The 18,520-nt window shown below is 41.5% G+C and overlaps 1 protein-coding gene across 7 annotated transcripts in view; it reads right to left on the reverse strand.

Moving 5' to 3' along the window:
• Positions 1-18,520, reverse strand: part of NCKAP5 (NCK associated protein 5) — a 390,172-nt gene that overhangs the window by 25,586 nt on the left and 346,066 nt on the right. For 5 of the 7 annotated variants that reach the window (XM_071435389.1, XM_071435391.1, XM_071435386.1 and 2 more), the window contains exons 16-19: positions 14,257-14,571; positions 11,949-12,085; positions 10,508-10,637; positions 7,784-7,971 (exon numbers count right to left, since the gene is read on the reverse strand). In XM_071435389.1, coding sequence (XP_071291490.1) covers positions 7,784-7,971; positions 10,508-10,637; positions 11,949-12,085; positions 14,257-14,571 — 770 coding nt within the window. Of the gene's footprint in view, positions 1-7,783; positions 7,972-10,507; positions 10,638-11,948; positions 12,086-14,256; positions 14,572-18,520 lie in introns of those variants that run through there. The other 2 variants (XR_011680422.1, XM_071435392.1) reach the window with 2 other exon arrangements.

Here is an 18,520-nt window from a genome sequence, read left to right on the forward strand (position 1 = left end):
GTAGAACTCCTCTGAAGGCTTTGACAGTTTTTACAGACGCGTCTGGAGCATCCCACAAGTCAGTGATGACTTGGAAGGATCCTCAGACTCAGCGGTGGGAGGCAGATGTCACAGAGGTGGAAGGTTCACCTCAAGTTGCTGAGTTGGACGCAGTCGTCAGAGCCTTTGAGAGGTTCTCTGAACCATTCAATTTGGTCACTGATTCAGCCTATGTCGCGGGTGTAGTTTCCAGAGCCGAAAATGCAATTTTACAGGAGGTATCAAACATCCCTTTGTTTAACTTGCTCTCTAAGCTTGTGAACTTAGTCTCCCACCGAGAGCAACCCTTTTATGTGATGCATGTCAGGTCACATACCGATTTGCCTGGATTTATTGCGGAAGGCAATAGGCGTGCTGACGCCCTTGCCGCTCCTGTTCAAGCTGCCCCACTCCCTGATCTGTTCAGTCAGGCCAAGATCAGCCACCAGCAATTTCATCAGAACGCCCCTGGCCTTGTTCGACAATTCCATCTTACACGCGAACAGGCCAAGGCGATCGTGGCTACATGTCCTCAATGCCAGTCCCACCAGCTCCCAACAATACCCTTGGGAGCTAACCCCAGAGGTCTATCTAGTTGCGAGGTGTGGCAGATGGATGTTACCCACATCCCTGCCTTTGGCCGTCTGCAATTCGTACATGTCTCAGTGGATACCTTCTCCGGCGCAGTCTATGCCTCTGCCCACACAGGGGAAAAGGCAGCAGATTGTGAAAAACACCTAGTTCAAGCGTTTGCTGTCCTGGGCATCCCCAAGGTCCTGAAAACAGACAATGGCCCGGCGTATAAATCCAGGGAGCTGCGAAGCTTCCTGCAACAATGGGGAATAGAGCATAAGACCGGCATCCCCTATTCCCCGACAGGCCAAGCCGTGGTAGAAAGGACCCACCAGAGCCTAAAGAGAGTTTTAGAACAACAGCGAGTGGCTGTGAAGGTGGAGTCCCCCCATATCCGTCTCGCGAAGGCGCTTTTTACCATTAACTTCCTAAACTGTTCTTTCGAAAATCTCAATCCGCCTATCGTGCGACATTTCGGGAGACATGAGCAGCTGCAGGCCAGGGTCAGGCCTCCTGTCCTGATTAAGGATCCGGAGACCTGGAAAACGGAGGGGCCTTTCGATCTAGTGACTTGGGGAAGGGGATACGCTTGCGTGTCCACCCCCTCAGGTCCGAGATGGATCCCCGCTAAGTGGGTCAAGCCCTTCCGCCCTGGGAAGACTCTGAGAGCAGAAAACGTAGAACAGGTCACGGAGGCATGTTGGCGGCGGCGGCGGAAGCTCCCAGGGATGGAGCCACTCCCAGTTTAACCCTCTCCCTGCCCCGGGCAGGACCTGATTCAGAGTCATTCCTTATGTCTGTCTCTTGTTTGTTTTTAGTTTTCCCCCAATGGAACGTGTCTACATCTTAGCCCGCTTGACAGCCGTCCTCATCTGGACCCTGATGCCATCAGTGGGCCCATGGATCGTCCCCCAGCCCAAGGCCAACGTTTGGCGCACCCTCGCGAGTGCCCTTGGCCAAGAACACATATGTTTAGATATGGGCTCAGCAGAGGACCCGATGTCGTCATGCCTTGTGGGGATCCCTCTCTCCCTTAATGAGTTTCCCTCCCCTTTCAATACTTCCCTCACCTCCCTCTTATCCAAGACCCCTCCTCTAAAAATCAATGCACAAAATGCCTGGGGAGAAGGAGTCAAGGGGCTGGTCCCTTTGAGCTCTGAACCTCCAGAGCTTGATTTGCTCGGCTCAGCCAATGCTTCCCTCTGTATTTGGTTTCAGTTCGCCCCTAACCCTTGGGACAGCAGGTACTCGTGGATCAAACCATCAAGGCCCGAGTACAAAGCTGCCCAGTGGTGTCGAATGACCATCGAGATGCCACTTGCTTCCACCCTGGGTAGCCAACCGCTGTCCCTGCCCCGAGGTATCTTTTTCATTTGCGGAGACCGAGCTTGGGCTGGCATCCCCGCTCGTCTAGCCGGAGGTATCTGCACTTTTGGGCGGCTGTCGCTGCTTACACCCAACATTACCCAAATTCGCGATTGGAAAATGAAAAGAGCACAACCGAATTCGGCCCGCTCCAAAAGAGATCTCAAAGATCTCGACCCGGATTGTGACTCCCAAATTGAACATTGGTCGAAACCAAAAACTGTAGCCCTCACCCTGCTTTTGCCCTGGGTGTCTGTGGCCAAGTCTCTAGGTGAATTGGCCCACCTGGAGTGTTGGGTAGCTAAGCAAGCCAATTTAACGTCAGCGACGCTATCAGACCTCCTCACAGACGAGGAAATTACAAGGAAGGCGACCCTCCAAAATCGCGCGGCAATTGACTTCCTGCTTTTACTGCATCACCACCGCTGCGAGGAGTTTGAGGGCCTCTGCTGCCTTAATTTGTCATCTCGGGCTGAAGACGCAAGGGTGGCCATAGATAAAATGCAAAGCCTTGTCCACCAAATAAAACAACAGACATCAGACTGGCTGGGGGACCTCTTTCAAGGATGGGGTCTGTCAAGCTGGGCTGAGTCCATCCTGAAAACTATACTTTCCACCCTTTTAGTTTTACTTATTGTTTTGATCGCCTGCTCCGTAGTCTGGGGACTCGTAAAGAGACTTATATCCAGGACCATCAATGTCCCAGACGTCAGCCGAGCGGAAGTCTCAGAAGAAGAAGGAGAAAGAGTTGACACCGCTTCATCAGAAAACTCCGATCCTGAAGACTCCAGCTCGGTTTCTAGCGACGCGGAGCAGGCTGAAACTTCATTTTGAACAGTGTTTGCCCTTACAGTTCTTTTATTTTTAAACGAAAAAGGGGGAGATGTTGTGGTGTGTTTTATGCTTGTTCAGTTTTCCCTCCATTGTTCTCTCAGAAAGTCCTGTCCTGTTACCAGTTTGTGTCAATCCCCAAACCCCTCCCCAGTTGTCTTGGTTACCAAATGTATCTTTCTTGTTCCCCACCCCTGGCAGCCTGCCTGTCACTCGACACCCCTGCCTCTTTTTCTAGAGAGTTCGGGCCAGGGTGTCGAGTGATTGGGTTAGGGGCCAGGGTCCCTCCCGCAACTGTGTTTGATGGGTTCCCCGATCATGCCAATCCTTAATGTATCCCTCTCTGATTTGCTATCTTTCACCCCTCCCACCCTCTGTAAAACCGAGGCTTTTTCCCTGCCTCGGGGCTCTCAGCTTCTTCCACCGAACCTGCACGTTTCCCTACCAATAAAACCACCCCCCCGAAGAAACTGAGGGTCGCCTCTTCATTTCATCCTGCGACTTCGGAGCTCTTTACTGCGGCCACACGTCCGCAAGGCTTGACATCGCCTTAGGCACAAGGCCCTGACTCCGGGTTGGGGAAGTGCCTGACTGGCTGGAGGTTGGCTGGACACTTATCTAGCCTGGGCGTTTCACTTTTCACCGGCCACTGCTCCAAAGAGCTTCTCTCTCTCAGAGCGAGCAAAGCACCTTCAGAAAGGGGCTCAAAGAACCCAAATCAGGCACACAAACTTTTCTGGCACATTCTCCAAGATCTGCCCAAAGAGGTGAACAGTACCCAGAGTGCTGTCAGCTCACACCCATCTCAAGTCTTACTGATCTCTGTAGGAGATGAGGCACAAGGAGAAGCAGCTCAGGCCTTTCTTTATTTCCCCCTCACTCTTGTTTAGTGCAGCCTGCAGAGGTGTCAGGGCTGCTCTAAGTGATGCTGTAAGTCAGCAAGGCCTGAACACCCTCTCTGCTATCAGCTTAATGCTCAGAGATCCTGGAGGATGGCAAGTGTTGTGCAATTACCAGACTTTTCTTGTTTCCAGTCCTTCAGTGGTATTCTCTCTGCTAATAGGAGGATGTGAGCACAACAGGTCAATCATACAGCATTAGCTCCCAATCAGCTCACTCAGCTGTAAAATCCTTGAGTTTATCTGGGAATGCTGCCAGGTCAGCCCTATTTGTAAGTGCAGCCTAAACAGCAGCAACATCTCTAATTTTTCCTTGGCCTGTATTTGCCAGCTGTCTCTAATGTCTACTTGAATTTCCAGGCACAGGGATTTGATCTCATTCATGAATCATCTGTTCCACACACCCAAACCCTGTGTGGTGGATGTGGCCATAACTCAGACTGCACAGAGAAAACTCTTTTGTTAAATGAGTCCCCCAGTTCAAGGGCCCGTGCAATTAACAAGGTAACTGTGCCAGAAATGTCAGATTTCTTATGCATCTTATCACAACTTGGGGAAAACAAGAGGAATTAGAAACTTCTGATGGGTACCCATTCCTTCCATAAGGGATCTTTTCTTTAAAGTTCTCAAGTTGTGCTTGAAATCCCAAGCAAGCCTTGATGGTGACATAAATTGAGAAACAGGGACAAGAGAGAGCAAGAAGGGCTGTATTACAGAGTAAAAGCATGTGATGGTTGGTTAAGGACAGAGAAGTAAACATATTTTCCATGGTTTTTTGGGACCATAAGGATGATTAAGTAATAAAATCTTTGACCAACTCAGTTACTCCTCCAAATGGTTCCTGTTTGATTATAAAATATGTTAATAAACAATGGGCCTGGGGAAGGGAAATTCATCTTGTTTTCTGAATTCTTGGAAGAAAAAAGTCACTTGAGCTACAAAGTCTAAACAGTAAATTAACTGATGAAATGTGAAATAATTTTTTCACTGCATAAGCATGGTCATGATGTTGGCAAAGTGCTCAGGGCACTCCCAGGGTGCAAGGAGTAGGAGCAGCTGTTTAATGCAGGGCTCAGTGAAGTTTCACTGACAGGGTGTCTCCCATGGGCTGCCTGCAGTGGACTTCAGATCAGGTGCTGCATACATTGTGTTCAACCAGAGAAGTTACTGTTCAAATAGAAAGAATTCCTTTGAGATATTTAAAATGAATGTTTGTTGTTTGGAAAATCCTACATGAGGAAAATACAGCATGCTTGTTAATTTAAGTGAAAGTTTTCTGCTGATGATTCAATGCATTTTATTCCTTTCTTTGAAATTGTGATTTGCTTTTCTCATCCAAAATTCTGCAGTGTGCCAAAGGATGACATAATTTCAGAATATGTTTTTCAGGTCAAGATAAAAGTAACATAAAATTAGTCTTAATGCCAAGAGAATTTAACCAGGATGCTGTTTAAGACAGTAACAGTAAGTATTTTTCCTTTCAATGTCTAAAAGCACTTTTTGATTCCTTAAACTGTCCCTGCAGTGTCCCTTTATCACAGTAATGGCCCAGCAGCTGTTTCTCCTCTGAAGCTCCTGTACAGTACTTTTTTTGCTGATGAAATTTGCTGTGTATAAACTCTGGAGGCAATGCTGGAGGATGCACTGGTTGGGAAGGAGACAAATCAAATGCCAAGTCTGGGCTAAGAGAGATTCCTGGCTGCCTCATTAGAGCCCCCAGCCTGCACCTCTGCCATCCTGGAGCTGTACAGCCCCATTGAATGGGCTCAGAGACTGGCTCAGCACAGTCAGCTTGCTCTTCAGACAAGCACTGTAAACTCATTTTGCCCATCATCAGGCATTCTTGACACACATCTTTTGTTTGGTTTTTCCCAAGGCTTGACAAATGCCACTTGGGAATTAAATTCCAAGCCTGTACAACTTCCTGTTTCAAAATACCAAATACTATGCATGAAAGCTGCATTATTTCCCCCCCAAAATTTATACACCTAGATTTTTTAATTTGTGGGCCATAAGTGCCTTTGTCTCTGCTGTCCCCCTCTTTTTGTGGGTAATGTTGCAGATCACACAGCTCTGATTTAAACAGACTGTAGATCTTCTCCTGTTGGACAAACTACAGCTGTGAAATCTGCAGTGCTGTTTCAAACAGGGAGTTCAGGGCAACCTGCTTTTCATGGTTACTTCCCCTCATTTGTCATTCTGAAAAGTTTAATACTAATAGGCAAATCTCTAGTGCTTTATTGAGCTTCTGCTGTTCAGGGAGAGGCAATGCTGTTTGGAGAGCTATATCAGATCCTTAAAAAGCAAACTCAAGAGCTCCCCAACACGATGCATGAAAAATGCTGGTGCTGGCTGAGCTACAGCTGATGCCTTTTGGTTAAAGGATGGAGTTTTACAGGATCCTAAGGCCTGTTCAATGGCTTTCTTTAGGTTTTGAGGCTGATTGGGCACATTGCAGAGACATCATATACAAGAAATGCATGAAAAGAATTAATTAAAAGTAGATGCAACTCTGAGTCACTTTTCTATACTGGAACCAAATCTAATTGCTCTGTTAATAGCAAAAGACCTTGGCCTTCAGAAGGCAGAACTGATTTTTATGTATTTTTTCATATACACACATATCTATATCTATATATATATATATATGCATGCATATATAATTCATCTCCTACACATAATTAAGCTCTGAATTTCTGGATGTTCAAGATGAGGAATTAAGTGGATGCTCAAATTATTTTCCTGCACGTATCCTTCTTAACACCCTTCTGCTGCCCTTTTTTCTTTTCTTTTTCTTCCCAACTATGAAGTCAGATTATTTAAAATTGTTCTCTCTAATATGACCCACATATATTAAAATGGAATCATATTCTGGGTACAAATGGAATTGGGTTGATTGGGAAATGAGGCACATACATTTCAGGATTTTTCTTTTGAAGTTTGTAGTCAATTTAATATTCAGTTAAGCAGGACTTTGATGCCAACAGGGTTGGAATAAATAAGGCTACTGCCATTTTGTTCTTCATATTCCTTCTGCAGATTTGGCCCAGATTCCTGAAAGCTCCAAGACTCTAACTTTGGTTAATCACCTCTGACATTGCAAGGCACAGTCATTTCCTGAAACTGAAAACTGGGGTCTGGGAAGAGATAAAAATTCTTTTTCATTTATGCACTACACCAGTAAATTTCAAACCAGCAGCTCATTCCTTACTTTCTGCTACCACCTTTGTTTATAGTGTAACACTTCCAAAATGTGCTGAGTGCTACACACAGAAATAAAAGAGCTTGTGCCTGAAAAGAAGAGCTGGGGAAACAGACTGAACATGGAAGCAAAATGATTGCACTGGATCATGACTGGGCATCTCCACTTTCAAAGAAATTGGCTTGTTAGATCAAAGGAGAGAGGGAAGGGAGTGAGATGATGAGAGGAGAAAGCATGAGAACAGAGGAGGAAAACAACAGGTTGGAAATTCCTCTTCAGGGTTGCTGAGACTGTGTGATGCCAGTTCAGTACTTACAGACACAGAAAAGGGAGTGGATTCACATGAAGTAAGAGGAGAAAACAAATTTGTTTCTGTTTAGCACTAAGGTCAACTAATCAGATCAGGACTGGTCTTCATCAAAATAATGTTTAAAACCATCAAATCTGACACAAAGATCTCAGGAGAAACCAGAATATAGGTGATTTCCATAGCATTATTTCATTTGAATTTTCAGGAATACTTCTCCAGAGTTTTAAGTAATTTAATCCATGTTGTTCTATATAAGCTGTCTAATTATATGTGGAGGAGCAGCCTTAAAAGATAAACCCTGTGTTTACTTGCTAGCTTTAAATTTCAACTCCTCACTAATGGTGGAGTACAAGCACTAGCCTGTCTCTACTTGTCAATTTTGTAAGTCTAATTCTGTGACAGGTGAGCATTCAAATGTAACATTCTGTTCTAAAAATATTCAGATCTTTACTCTTCTGCAGGTCACATTCTTTCCAAGTCTGCCTGGTTTTAGTAATCAATCAACACACTGGGGAAAAAACCAAAAGGGAAGTAAAAATAGTAATGAGCAAAATGAGAAATAATATAAAAATTACAGTAACTCACATTTGGGCTCTCCTTGGTCTTGCTGTCTTTACTGGAAGCTCCACTCAGCTGCTCAATTAAACTGTAATGTGCTAATTGTTCAGGTCCATCCTCTCCAAAGTGGCCATAGAGACTGTGTTGGTATAAATCCAAAATTGACATTGGGTTCCCCAAAAACGACCTTCTTTGACTTTGTTTTTCCTGCACGGCTGCAAGAGATGTAACAAATAATATCATTATGACAGTCTACATAGATTTTAATGTAATTCTACAAATTTAAAATGTATTTAAATTGGTTTTTAAGGTACATGAAATTCAATGCAATAGAAACATTAAAAATACTACCTTCTAATTCTCCAATGCATATACAGGAGACTGTTCACACTTAATGTTTGAGCTGGAGGAGATAGTATGAGACAGACAGGATTAATTTCCTTTCTTTTCAAATTATAGACAAGGTGGTTAATTTGGGGGATCTTCCCACTTAATTATTTGCAGCAAGGTTTTGTTCTTCTCTTTTAATAGACTTACATGGCAGATGTGCTAAGTTCCTTTAGCATACCCTTCAGTTTGGATGTACTTGGGAGTTTTTTCCTTTTCACTACATTTTTAGTTAATGAATACAACAGCATAAAAAATACACAAGTGAGGTAAGAAAGTGGTGCTTGTTCCAGAGTCTGCTGTAGCACAACAACATTAGGAATAAAGCCCTGGTTTCTGAAGTCCAAGGCTGAAAACTCATTCAGAAGAACAAAATAAAACCAGGGGAATTTTCTGCAGCTTCATGAAAGCACACAGGAGACAGATGTTTATGTGAACATTAAATTCTTTCCTCACAATTCTTGTTGCACAAACTTCAACTCTGCCTTATAACCTACAGCCTTAGGAGAAGGTCTGCCTCCAATGCCTCTAACAGAATCACATCAGGGTAGAACAAATTTATAATATTGAAATCAAGACACTTTCATGGTTGGAAGAGAAGGATCTGGAATATTTGGCATATTCCCTGTTACTCTACTGACCTTCTCTGTAACATTGGGCAATGCACTGGGAATCTCATGCTAAGCCCATTAAATCAACAAAAGTCTTATCATTGACTTTTAATAGCCTTTGCATTGGGCACTCAGTCTTTCTGTTCCCTGCTCATAAATGGAAAATGAAAATCATTCCAACATTATAATTGTGCAACCGGTGAGTTTGGGGATTTAGCTAATAAATGCAATTATCTATTCATATAGAAATATTCTCTGTGGATCTGCTGGAGCCCCTGCCCCAGCCTCATGTGGATGTTTTGAGGTTATATCAAAAGTGCATAAAGACACTGAGACCTCTGAACACAGAATGGGATAAAGTATGGTTGTTAATTCCATGTGAGAACAGCATTTAGAGAGCACAGAACAGAAACCCTGCCTATAAGGAATGAGCACAGCAGAAATACTTTTGCAATAATGTGTCATAATCTTCTATTTGCCTCAATCACAATTATGTATTTATTCTCTTACTGGCTCAAAAGGGAGGCATTTACACAAAATTAATGAATCTCAATGTAAGATGGTCACCCCAAGTCATGCTTAGATATCATTAAACTTGGAATCTGCTGCCATTTAAAGCAACTGCTAACACATGATAAAAATAGGGGTTTTTTTCTGCAAATTGTGATGAATGCAGGAAAGGAAAAAGCTTATTTACTTCTTTAAAAAAACCACATTTATTGCATTAAAATATGCTTTGTAAAAAGAAGTGTTTATGGGCTGACCAAAATGACTTGCAATATTTTCTACAGATTAAACCCACAAAGCTGCAGCACTAATGTAAATAAATGGTCCTAGCTTCCTATTCTGCTTGCTCCCATGGAATCACAAGCACTGGAATAGCTCTGAAAATGCCAAATGTTGGAGACACTGAAGAGCCCAGCATGCAGCCAGCTGTGCTGCTCTCTGTGCCATCATCACCTGGTGATGGTGTTGCAGGTGCTGATCTCTGCCAGGCCAGCCCTGGGGCTGCCCAGGGCATCAGCTCCCAGGCTCTGGCCAGAATTCCCCAGCTGCAGGGATCCCTGGGCTGCAAGGACAAGGACAGAGCTGCCCTCCCCTCCCCAGGGCACACATCTGCACTGGAAAGTGGCTCTGAGCACAGCAGGCTGGTGATGGAGACAAGGCAGCAATTTCCCAGGTTATTAAACACATAGAAAACTATTATCTCAAGAAGTTCACTTAATGTATTTTTATCTACTGGAATTCAGTAAATTCCGAATTGCCATCAATTCTCACTAAAAGCTTTCTTACTTGAAAGCTGCAATATATACAGAGAGGAAAATGAGAGAGAGTTCACTGTGGCACCATAACCAACATCACCTTGACACAGAGGTTGGGAAACTGTGGCCTTCATCACTGCATTATTTCAACTGGCTGTATAGTAAAAAAAAGAAAAAAAAAAAGAAAACTATATTTATAGTCACCTTTCAATTTTGTAATAATGTAATTATTTTTATTTGCACCGCAGAGGTTTATGTATAAAAACCTACAAGTTAAGCCCGCACTAGCAAAAACTGTGGAAGAGGGGGAAAAAGAATTTACACATAATAAAAAGAAAAAGGTAATAAAAAGTTAATGGAATTTTAGACTGAAGAAAGATTTGGGGTTAGAAAGTGAAACCTAGACAGAAAGTTCAATGAAGGACACTGTCTGCTGCTGAGTCAGTGTGGAGATGAGGGACATACATCTTTATGTACCAATTTTCAATTACCTTGTCTGTTGCTCTTTGTTAACTCCACAAGAGTTTCCTCTGCAGCTCTGAAATAACTGGATTTGTACTCTGGCTCTGGCTCACTGTCAGTGCTGCTCGCTGAGTACGTGCACACCCTTAGTGCTGGGTCCTACACAAAGAACGGTATGGCAGCAAGTCAGAAAATGCAAATAGATCAAAATAATGCTGAAGATAATACTGAGAGCAGCAGATTTTATATTCATCATGCAGTATAAACAGGTAGTTCAACTGGGAAAGTCTGCATTACCAGCCTAACTCCTTCAAGTAAGTACTCATCAGTCTGATGTGGGGGAAATAATCCATTCTTGTCCTGCTACATCCCCTGAGACAGTCTGGCAGAAACAATCCACATTTTAATGTTTTTTTCCCCCCAATGTAACATTTTTTTCGATTCCACCAGCATTTTTGGGTAATTTTATTCAGCAAGTTTAATTTTAGTAGTTCTCAAGTATGTTTAATACAGTCTAGTTGTAACATGCAAAATTATCACACCACAAATAGTTTGCTGCAAGCAACTCTCCCTTGGTTCCCAGGTGATTCCTTTGCCAGCTCTTTCCAGGAAGCAGCATTATTGATTTTCTTCTGGGAATAAAGAGGAACACTGACAGCTCTGGACAGCTTCTAATCATGGAAGGCCTGAAGGCTCAAAGCATGCAGGAGCAGCAGCTCAGTACAATAAACCCTCCAGGCCTGATAGTGTTGGGGTGATGGCATCTACAAACACCACCCCCTGCCCCTACTCTGCTGGCTCTAGTGAGGGTTGAATTCTGTTTCTCTAAGAGGGATAATGATTTCCCCATCTTTCCATCCGTGCTCCAGTTTTTAACTGATGCAGAAGGACATTTTTTGATAGGAATCACCCACTTGTGGAGAGGGAAGCAGAGCTGAGGATACCTGCATGCAGCCAGGAATGCCCAGCATTAGAGATTGCAAGTCAGCTGTAGTCCCAAAACCCCACAGAAACCTGTAAGAGTGTTGGGAACATACTCAAGAGTATTTTCCTGTTCACAATACTTCCATAGCACCCCTCAAACTCTCATACAATACAGCCTTACAGACAAGGAAATCTAGTCCTGAGGAAAAAAATATCCCAATCTCATGAAAAGCAACAAACAAGATCAACTCTCTAGAAGAGAAGAATGGGGTAAAAACTCTCAATTTCCTTTTCTAAAAGTGCCTGAGAGGATTTTAATTAAAACATGTTTATAACCAGGAAGACAAAGAACCTTTAGGTGCTGTATTATTATTATTATTACTGATAAATAATGAGAGAGTGAATGAAGGGTAAGGAAGTAATTGCAGCTGTTAGACTGTTAGTTACTCTTCACACCATATCAAAACACTGGCCATTAAAACACTGATACTCAACATTTGCCACAGTACCCATCTCATTTAAGAGATGCCACTACTTATTTTATACCTTTGGTTTGGTAGTTTTCTTGGGGGTACACTCTGGAAGAACTTCTCTATTTTCTACAGTCTCTTCGGCGTGGTCTAATGAGGCAGAGGTCACAGAACTTGCTTCTTGTTCACTTTGCTTTGCAAGGTTAATTATTCCTGAATTAAGGGAGACATTATTTAAATTCTAGGTCTCATCAGCATCTTCGTGATAGTGTGTCAATTATAATTCAGTAAAAGCTGGGGGCAAATTGTGATACTTTCATTATGTCCAATAATGTTTTACTACTCTAAGGAAGAACTTACTAACTTACTGGAATAGTTCTAACTAAAGTAGCAGAATTTCGTCCAAATCCTTTTCCAGTTAAAAAAGAAGACGAAGCCATGAATTTAAATCCCTTCCTTAGGAAGAAAACATATACCCTTTCAACAACAAAACAACATTCAGTAACTACTTCCAGGCATTGTAGGATCTCCTCTGCTATTTCATGTTCTTAGAGAACAATCTTTTAATATAAATATAATTGGAAGTACCTTTCTAGCACAAAGCCAGCTTTTTTATTTGCTATATTTGCACTATGCAAAATCAAAACATCAAAGAAGATATATGGTACATATGAAATAAAGTGATAATTGTAATTTGGATGAAAAAGTGAGGGAGAGAAGAATTGAATGAAGATAGTCTAGGTAAAGAATGAGCTGACCCCATCATCTGATGTATACTACTTTTTTGTAACATCTCTTCATGACAATTTAATTAAGATACAAACCTTACAAGGTTGGTGCAGTGAATATTAGCATTAAGATCAGAACAATCTTACTGCTACTGACTTCTTATGAAGCAATTCAATGCTTGCAGTTTCTGTTCAATTTGTTATAATGACAGTGTTTAATCATGGGCTCTACTCTATAACACACTGCTGAATTGAGGTCACACATGTGGCCATTCAAGCATGCAGCACGTAATCTATAACTAAGATTTCTCTTCTGAATCCTTCTTAGCTGGACCATTAATTAACAGTACACTTATTTTAAAAGTAATAAGTATTAAAATATCTTTTATTCAGCTTTGATTTGAAACAAGCAAGGGAGTCTGCAATAAAGCATACAATGTGTGTTTGCAGCCTATTATACCACTACAATACTGCACTGGGAATGTTGCTAAATCAACTGAATTCTAAGATGTTTAATTAGAAACCTTCTGTTATGCATCCTATGGACATACAATAGAGGCTTCTCTCCTCCTAGGTTCAATATATGTCAGCTCATTTAGGAGAATATATATTTGATGGCCTTGAACTAAGCCAAACTTGATATTTAACCTTACATGCTAATTACACAGAATCTCTCTTATAGAGGGATACAGATTTATACAAGTTAAATACTCACAAGTTCTACAAGAGCAATAACTGGACTGACAAAGTGCTAATCACCATGACCCAAATAAATGAGTGACATTGCATTTGGTCATGATAAAGCAATACCCTTCTCCATCAAACTAATCACTTTTACTGTGCTTTCTGCTGTATCTGTTGTGCTGACTATGAAAATTTCCCTATTGTTAATGTTACATGATTTTTAATGCTATGAAAATATATATTAATAACTCCAAAGCCTTCAAAAAACTTATATAAATATTCAATTTTTTTTATAAAAAATGCACAGGCTTCAATGGAACTATTTACCAATACAAAGTTATTTTCTGGAGCTTTGATATGTTGCCAGTCCTTTTATACCTTTGTCAGCTCTTGTTTTACAGCTTAGACACACACATAGCTCATAAGTGAGAGTCAGGTACTTTATGTTCATACACAGAAATGTGTTTGTATGATGTGGTAAAGTAATGAGAGCCTTGTTTGAGGTCAAGGCCATATGTTCAGTGGGACAGAATTTATGCATTGAGGCCAAATGAGTCTTTAGCTCAAATCCAGTATCAAAAGCAAGTCTTTATGAATTTGTCTTTTCTATGTCACAACATGGTTGTGCTTTGTACTTTGTACAGTGTGACCCTGAATATTGCTGAACATCCATATTCTTTTTCAAGTCAACTTCCAAGGCTGTCATATGGCTTTTTTTCTTCAAGTACTGTTTCTTGAGAAAAGGCTTTAAGTACTAAACTAATTTTTCTTTCTCAGATAAGCATTTCGTATAACAAAATTTCCATACGGCTCAGGTCACAAACTTGTTAACCTTACGCATTCATAAAGAGAGTATCTTCTGCTCCACATTTAACATTTCTCTTATCAATTGCCATTATTACAGCATTTCTGCTAATCAAAACAGAGTCCAAGGCAGAAATAGCGTGATTTTCAGTGTAATTGACATTTTACCTGAGGAGGCTGGTTTGGGAAGGCGACTTTGAAAAGGTCGTATCCCTTTGGCAGTCATGGCCGGATCAGATGTTGAGTGACTAATTACACTTTCCACAGACTCCTGGCTCTTAGCTGCTGAAGGCACTTCTCTCTCAAGAGTTTTGGCTTTTACTGAAGGAGCTGCAAGAGGAGCTTGCTCAGGTGCTGCAAAGATTCCCATTTCCAAGGGTGACTCTTGCTTAGAAATGTGTCTCCCAGTTGATCGGTTCCCCGAGTCCGGCAGGGGGAAGGTTCCAATGCCGCTGTCCAGCGTCCTCATCTGGCAGCAAGACTCTAAGGCACAGGAGATTGGTGTGATGGGATAGAACTAAAGGTATTTAAAGCCAGGGAAAGGACCTAGGGGGAAAAAAGGGCCTCTTCAAGGGAAGGGAAACATTTTGCATTTTGTGAGTGTGCTGTTACCTGTCACTAGAAAGCTTTTGACACTTTGTCTAACTGAGTACAAGGAAATCCCTGTTGAGGTGCAGTGAAATTAAGCATTGACACTGGCCTGCTGTGGAGCAACAGTGTGACAATGGCTAAGTGAGGCAGGTCCTGGAAAGCAATTACAGATGAAATTTTAAAATCATTTAGTTTGAAAGCCCACAGAATGTTTGGAGAGTACCAGTGTGAGGGATGGAGTAGTGCAATATATTCCTTCCAACATCAATCCATTCTCCACAAAGGTTTGGCCTCTCCGCACCTGTGTTTTGCTAATTGCTTCTCACACAAGAAGGTGTTAATCAAGATGTATGATGTATTCTTACACAAAATTAAGATTTAGAGGATTTCTTAGAGATACCCATCTCTCAGAGCATCCTGCAAACCTTGGACAGCACAGCCCTGCCTTTGTTTACCTCGTCACACTCTGGTCTGCACATCCCAGTTTGGGTAAGTGTCCACAGTGCCAGGCAGGGATACCTTTAATACTTTTTTTTGGAAGCACTGTGGTCCCACACAGCCCTCTGGCCTATTTATCCTATTGGAAAGATGCTGTACAAACCATGGAACAGGTTCAGGTGTAGCTGTGTGCTCACTGCTATTTGAGCAACCAGGATGTACAGGCAACCCCCCTGCCCTCTCATTCTCTATCAGTTTCCAGAGAATTCCCTTTTGTTTCTAGAAGGGGCGAACAATGTTGAAGAGCCTGTGATGGGAAGGTCCTTCTGAGAGCTATAAACACCAAGGAGGGAACTTCAGCACTAATGGTTGGAAAATGAGCATAATTTAGGTTAAATGTCTGGAAACATCCCTTGACAGCAAGATCTTAAGTCTGTGGCAGACAATCCCAGAGGAAGCAAAGGAATTTGCTTTGAACAATTTAAGGCTACACTAGGCTAAAGATATACTGCACTGAACAATTGTACTCTAGCAGGAGATGCAGAACATGGCCCAATATATCTTCTCCATCTCCATTTTACATGTTTCTGAGTGTTGACTTTTTTTATGATATGTCCAATTGTTATTTAAGTCAGTTGTAGATGGCAGTGCTCTCTCAACTAATTTTCATTGTTTTTTTCCTCTGCAATGTTTCTAATACTCTCAAAAATTTGGAAATATTTCTCCCCTGTGGGTTTTGCCTATTTGTTTTTGAACTAAGAACATTACCATAGTCATTCTTGTTAAATATCTTCATCTCAATGGGCCTTTCTTGATAACAAGTAAGAAACTACTTACAGATACATTAAATATGTATTTCTATTTCATGGTTCTTGAGAAAGGAGAAGCAGCCTATATTTATGTGGTCCTCCTTGCCTTATCCTCATCACTCAGGATCAAAGAAGGACTGGAATTCCTACTGAGCACCTGCACCTTACAGGGCCTGGCTGAGCTGCAGTGGCAGAGTCTCTCTGCATTGTCTTTTAAAAGGGCAATAAGTGACTCTGATTTCCCTCACACAATTACTGCATGCCAATAATTTCTCTCCAAAGGAGATAAGGTGTGGAAGCCATGTCTAGCTAGCACCTGCATTTTCAATCACATTTTTGCATTAATGTATCATAATGATTTTTGGAGTTGATGAAGGTTTTCCAGGAAGCATAAAGATAAAAAAAAAGGATTATATTTGGTTCTGCTGCATCAAAAGGAGGTATCCCATCTACTGAACCCTCTGATCTCAGCTACACTTACTCTAACTTTTTTTTGTTTGTTTGTTTTTGAATAGCAAAATACCTAGATAGAAGTGGGAGTGTGGAAAAGCAACTTAAAATGCCAGGTGTTGCCCTTGCCATTTTTCTGAAGATAATCAAGCTGAAACAGCATGTTAGCTCATGGACAGGCAATTCTTCAACTAAGGACTGTTGGTGAGAGAGTTAGCAAAAAAGGGAAATATGGAATAGAAAAGGATTCCTGTTATCTGCCTCTCAACCAAGAGACATCTGAGCAACCCTGGTTGTGTTGGTGAGGCAGAGAGACACAGAGTAAACTAAAAACATAAAAAACCACAGAAGTCTGAGGAGTCTCCCCTCTCCTGTTTGTATGGTCAATGTGAGACCTGATTTGGAGCCCATTTCCACAGGGACTCTGAAGGATCTTTTAGTGTTGTGTCCTTTCTTACAATTCTCTAAGAAATGAAAAAGTAATTCCCTCAAAATTATTACAGAAAAATTAAAGAGGATCAAAATGTATATCAAAAAGCAAAGCTGCAGCCTTGGCTAAGGAGAACTGGAAGATGGAAACTTTTATTTTCTGAGGGCATTTTTTGAAATGACACATGGATTTCTCTTGCCCACTACTACCTTGTGTACATCTAGGAATGGACCATGAAAACAATGGCAGAGAATAAAAAGAAATTAATCGTGAGAGCCAGACTTCCAAGATGTACAGTCTCCTGCTGTTTCCAAAATAATTGGGAGAGTGATGAAGGAGCACACCAGTGGTATCACATTTAATTAAAAGGAAAAAGAGTTTTAATCAATTATATTCTTCCTTCATAGAGACTTTATCCATGATAGAGGAAATATACCAGGTGGAAAACAGATTTTTAAAGCACCTCACACAGCTCAATTTTTAGTTCTGAAAAACCACAAAAGGGTCTGGTTTTCAAAGTGCTCAATGCTTGGCAGCTCCCATTGCGACACTTAGAGATGGTTTTTTTGAAAATTCTGTGACTTAGCTATATTGAACAATCCTCAAAAACCTGGTCCTAAATCCAGAGGAAACCACAAAATTCTTTGTGGATTTTTATTTTTCATTACTGAAACTAACTAATTCACCCCTAAATCTATATAATAAAAAATAAAAAATATCTTTCAGAACAATTTGTATTACTGAAAGAATAGATATACATTAGCTTATGTTTTAAAAAAATTTTTGTGAAGCAACTGCAAAATAAAAAGTACTTTATACATCCCAGTGACAGCTTTCAAACAGCTTCATGGCCCATCTGATTTCATCAGCTGCACTGACACTTCAAATTACTGTTATCAGCAAGAGCTGCACAAGACTACATAATGAAAATATGTAAAAGTTAAATCTCTGGTGCTGTGACAGTACCACTCAGTAGATGAAAAATGACTCCGTGAAACATTAAAGTCTGGGAAGAGTTATATATGAGCTTAATTACTTTTGCTTGAGAATTCTTCCTGGCATACCAGCCAAATTCCTTGCCTGTGTCTGATTTTTTTTTTTCTTCCTCTTTCTTTGCCAGGGAAGAGAGAAGCTCACAGAATGGTATTGATGTTATAGTGGACATCTACATTGCTTTATAGTGGATAGACTCATCACCAGCCATTTCTCTGAATAATCAGACTAGAATCAAAAGTCTGAAATAACCCCTCCCCTCTCTCTCATCATGGGGATTTGAGTCTGGACCTAAAACAAAGTCCTTGGAAGTCCTACTGGAGAGGAACAATTCCAAACTGAAAACAGAAACAAGGAAGAATTTATATTTCCTGGAGGTCAAGAAACTCCTGACTGCATGGGACCCTCTTGATGCCAGGGTGTTGTAAGAGCTCAGTGGAAAACTTGAGGGAGATCTTTAATGTTAAGAAGCCTCTTAACCCCAGGAAAAAAAGGAGTTAACATTGCATAGAAAGTTTTCTGAAAGTTTTCTGAACTACTTCTCAATAATTTTCAAATTTAATATTTTCACGTGCAAGACGATCGCGCAGTTCATGTGCTCCATCAGCTGGACACCACAGCAATTTGTGCAGCTGGACAATGGTTTGCAATATTGCATCATCACTGGTGCTTCACCAGCATTTTCTGGTGTCAGTAGGTCACCAATGTCTCCTCAACACAG

Source organism: Agelaius tricolor, unplaced genomic scaffold, assembly GCF_023055355.1.
Source record: "Agelaius tricolor isolate 1412-34295 unplaced genomic scaffold, bAgeTri1.0.p SCAF_10, whole genome shotgun sequence".
Classification (NCBI taxonomy): Eukaryota; Metazoa; Chordata; class Aves; order Passeriformes; family Icteridae; genus Agelaius; species Agelaius tricolor.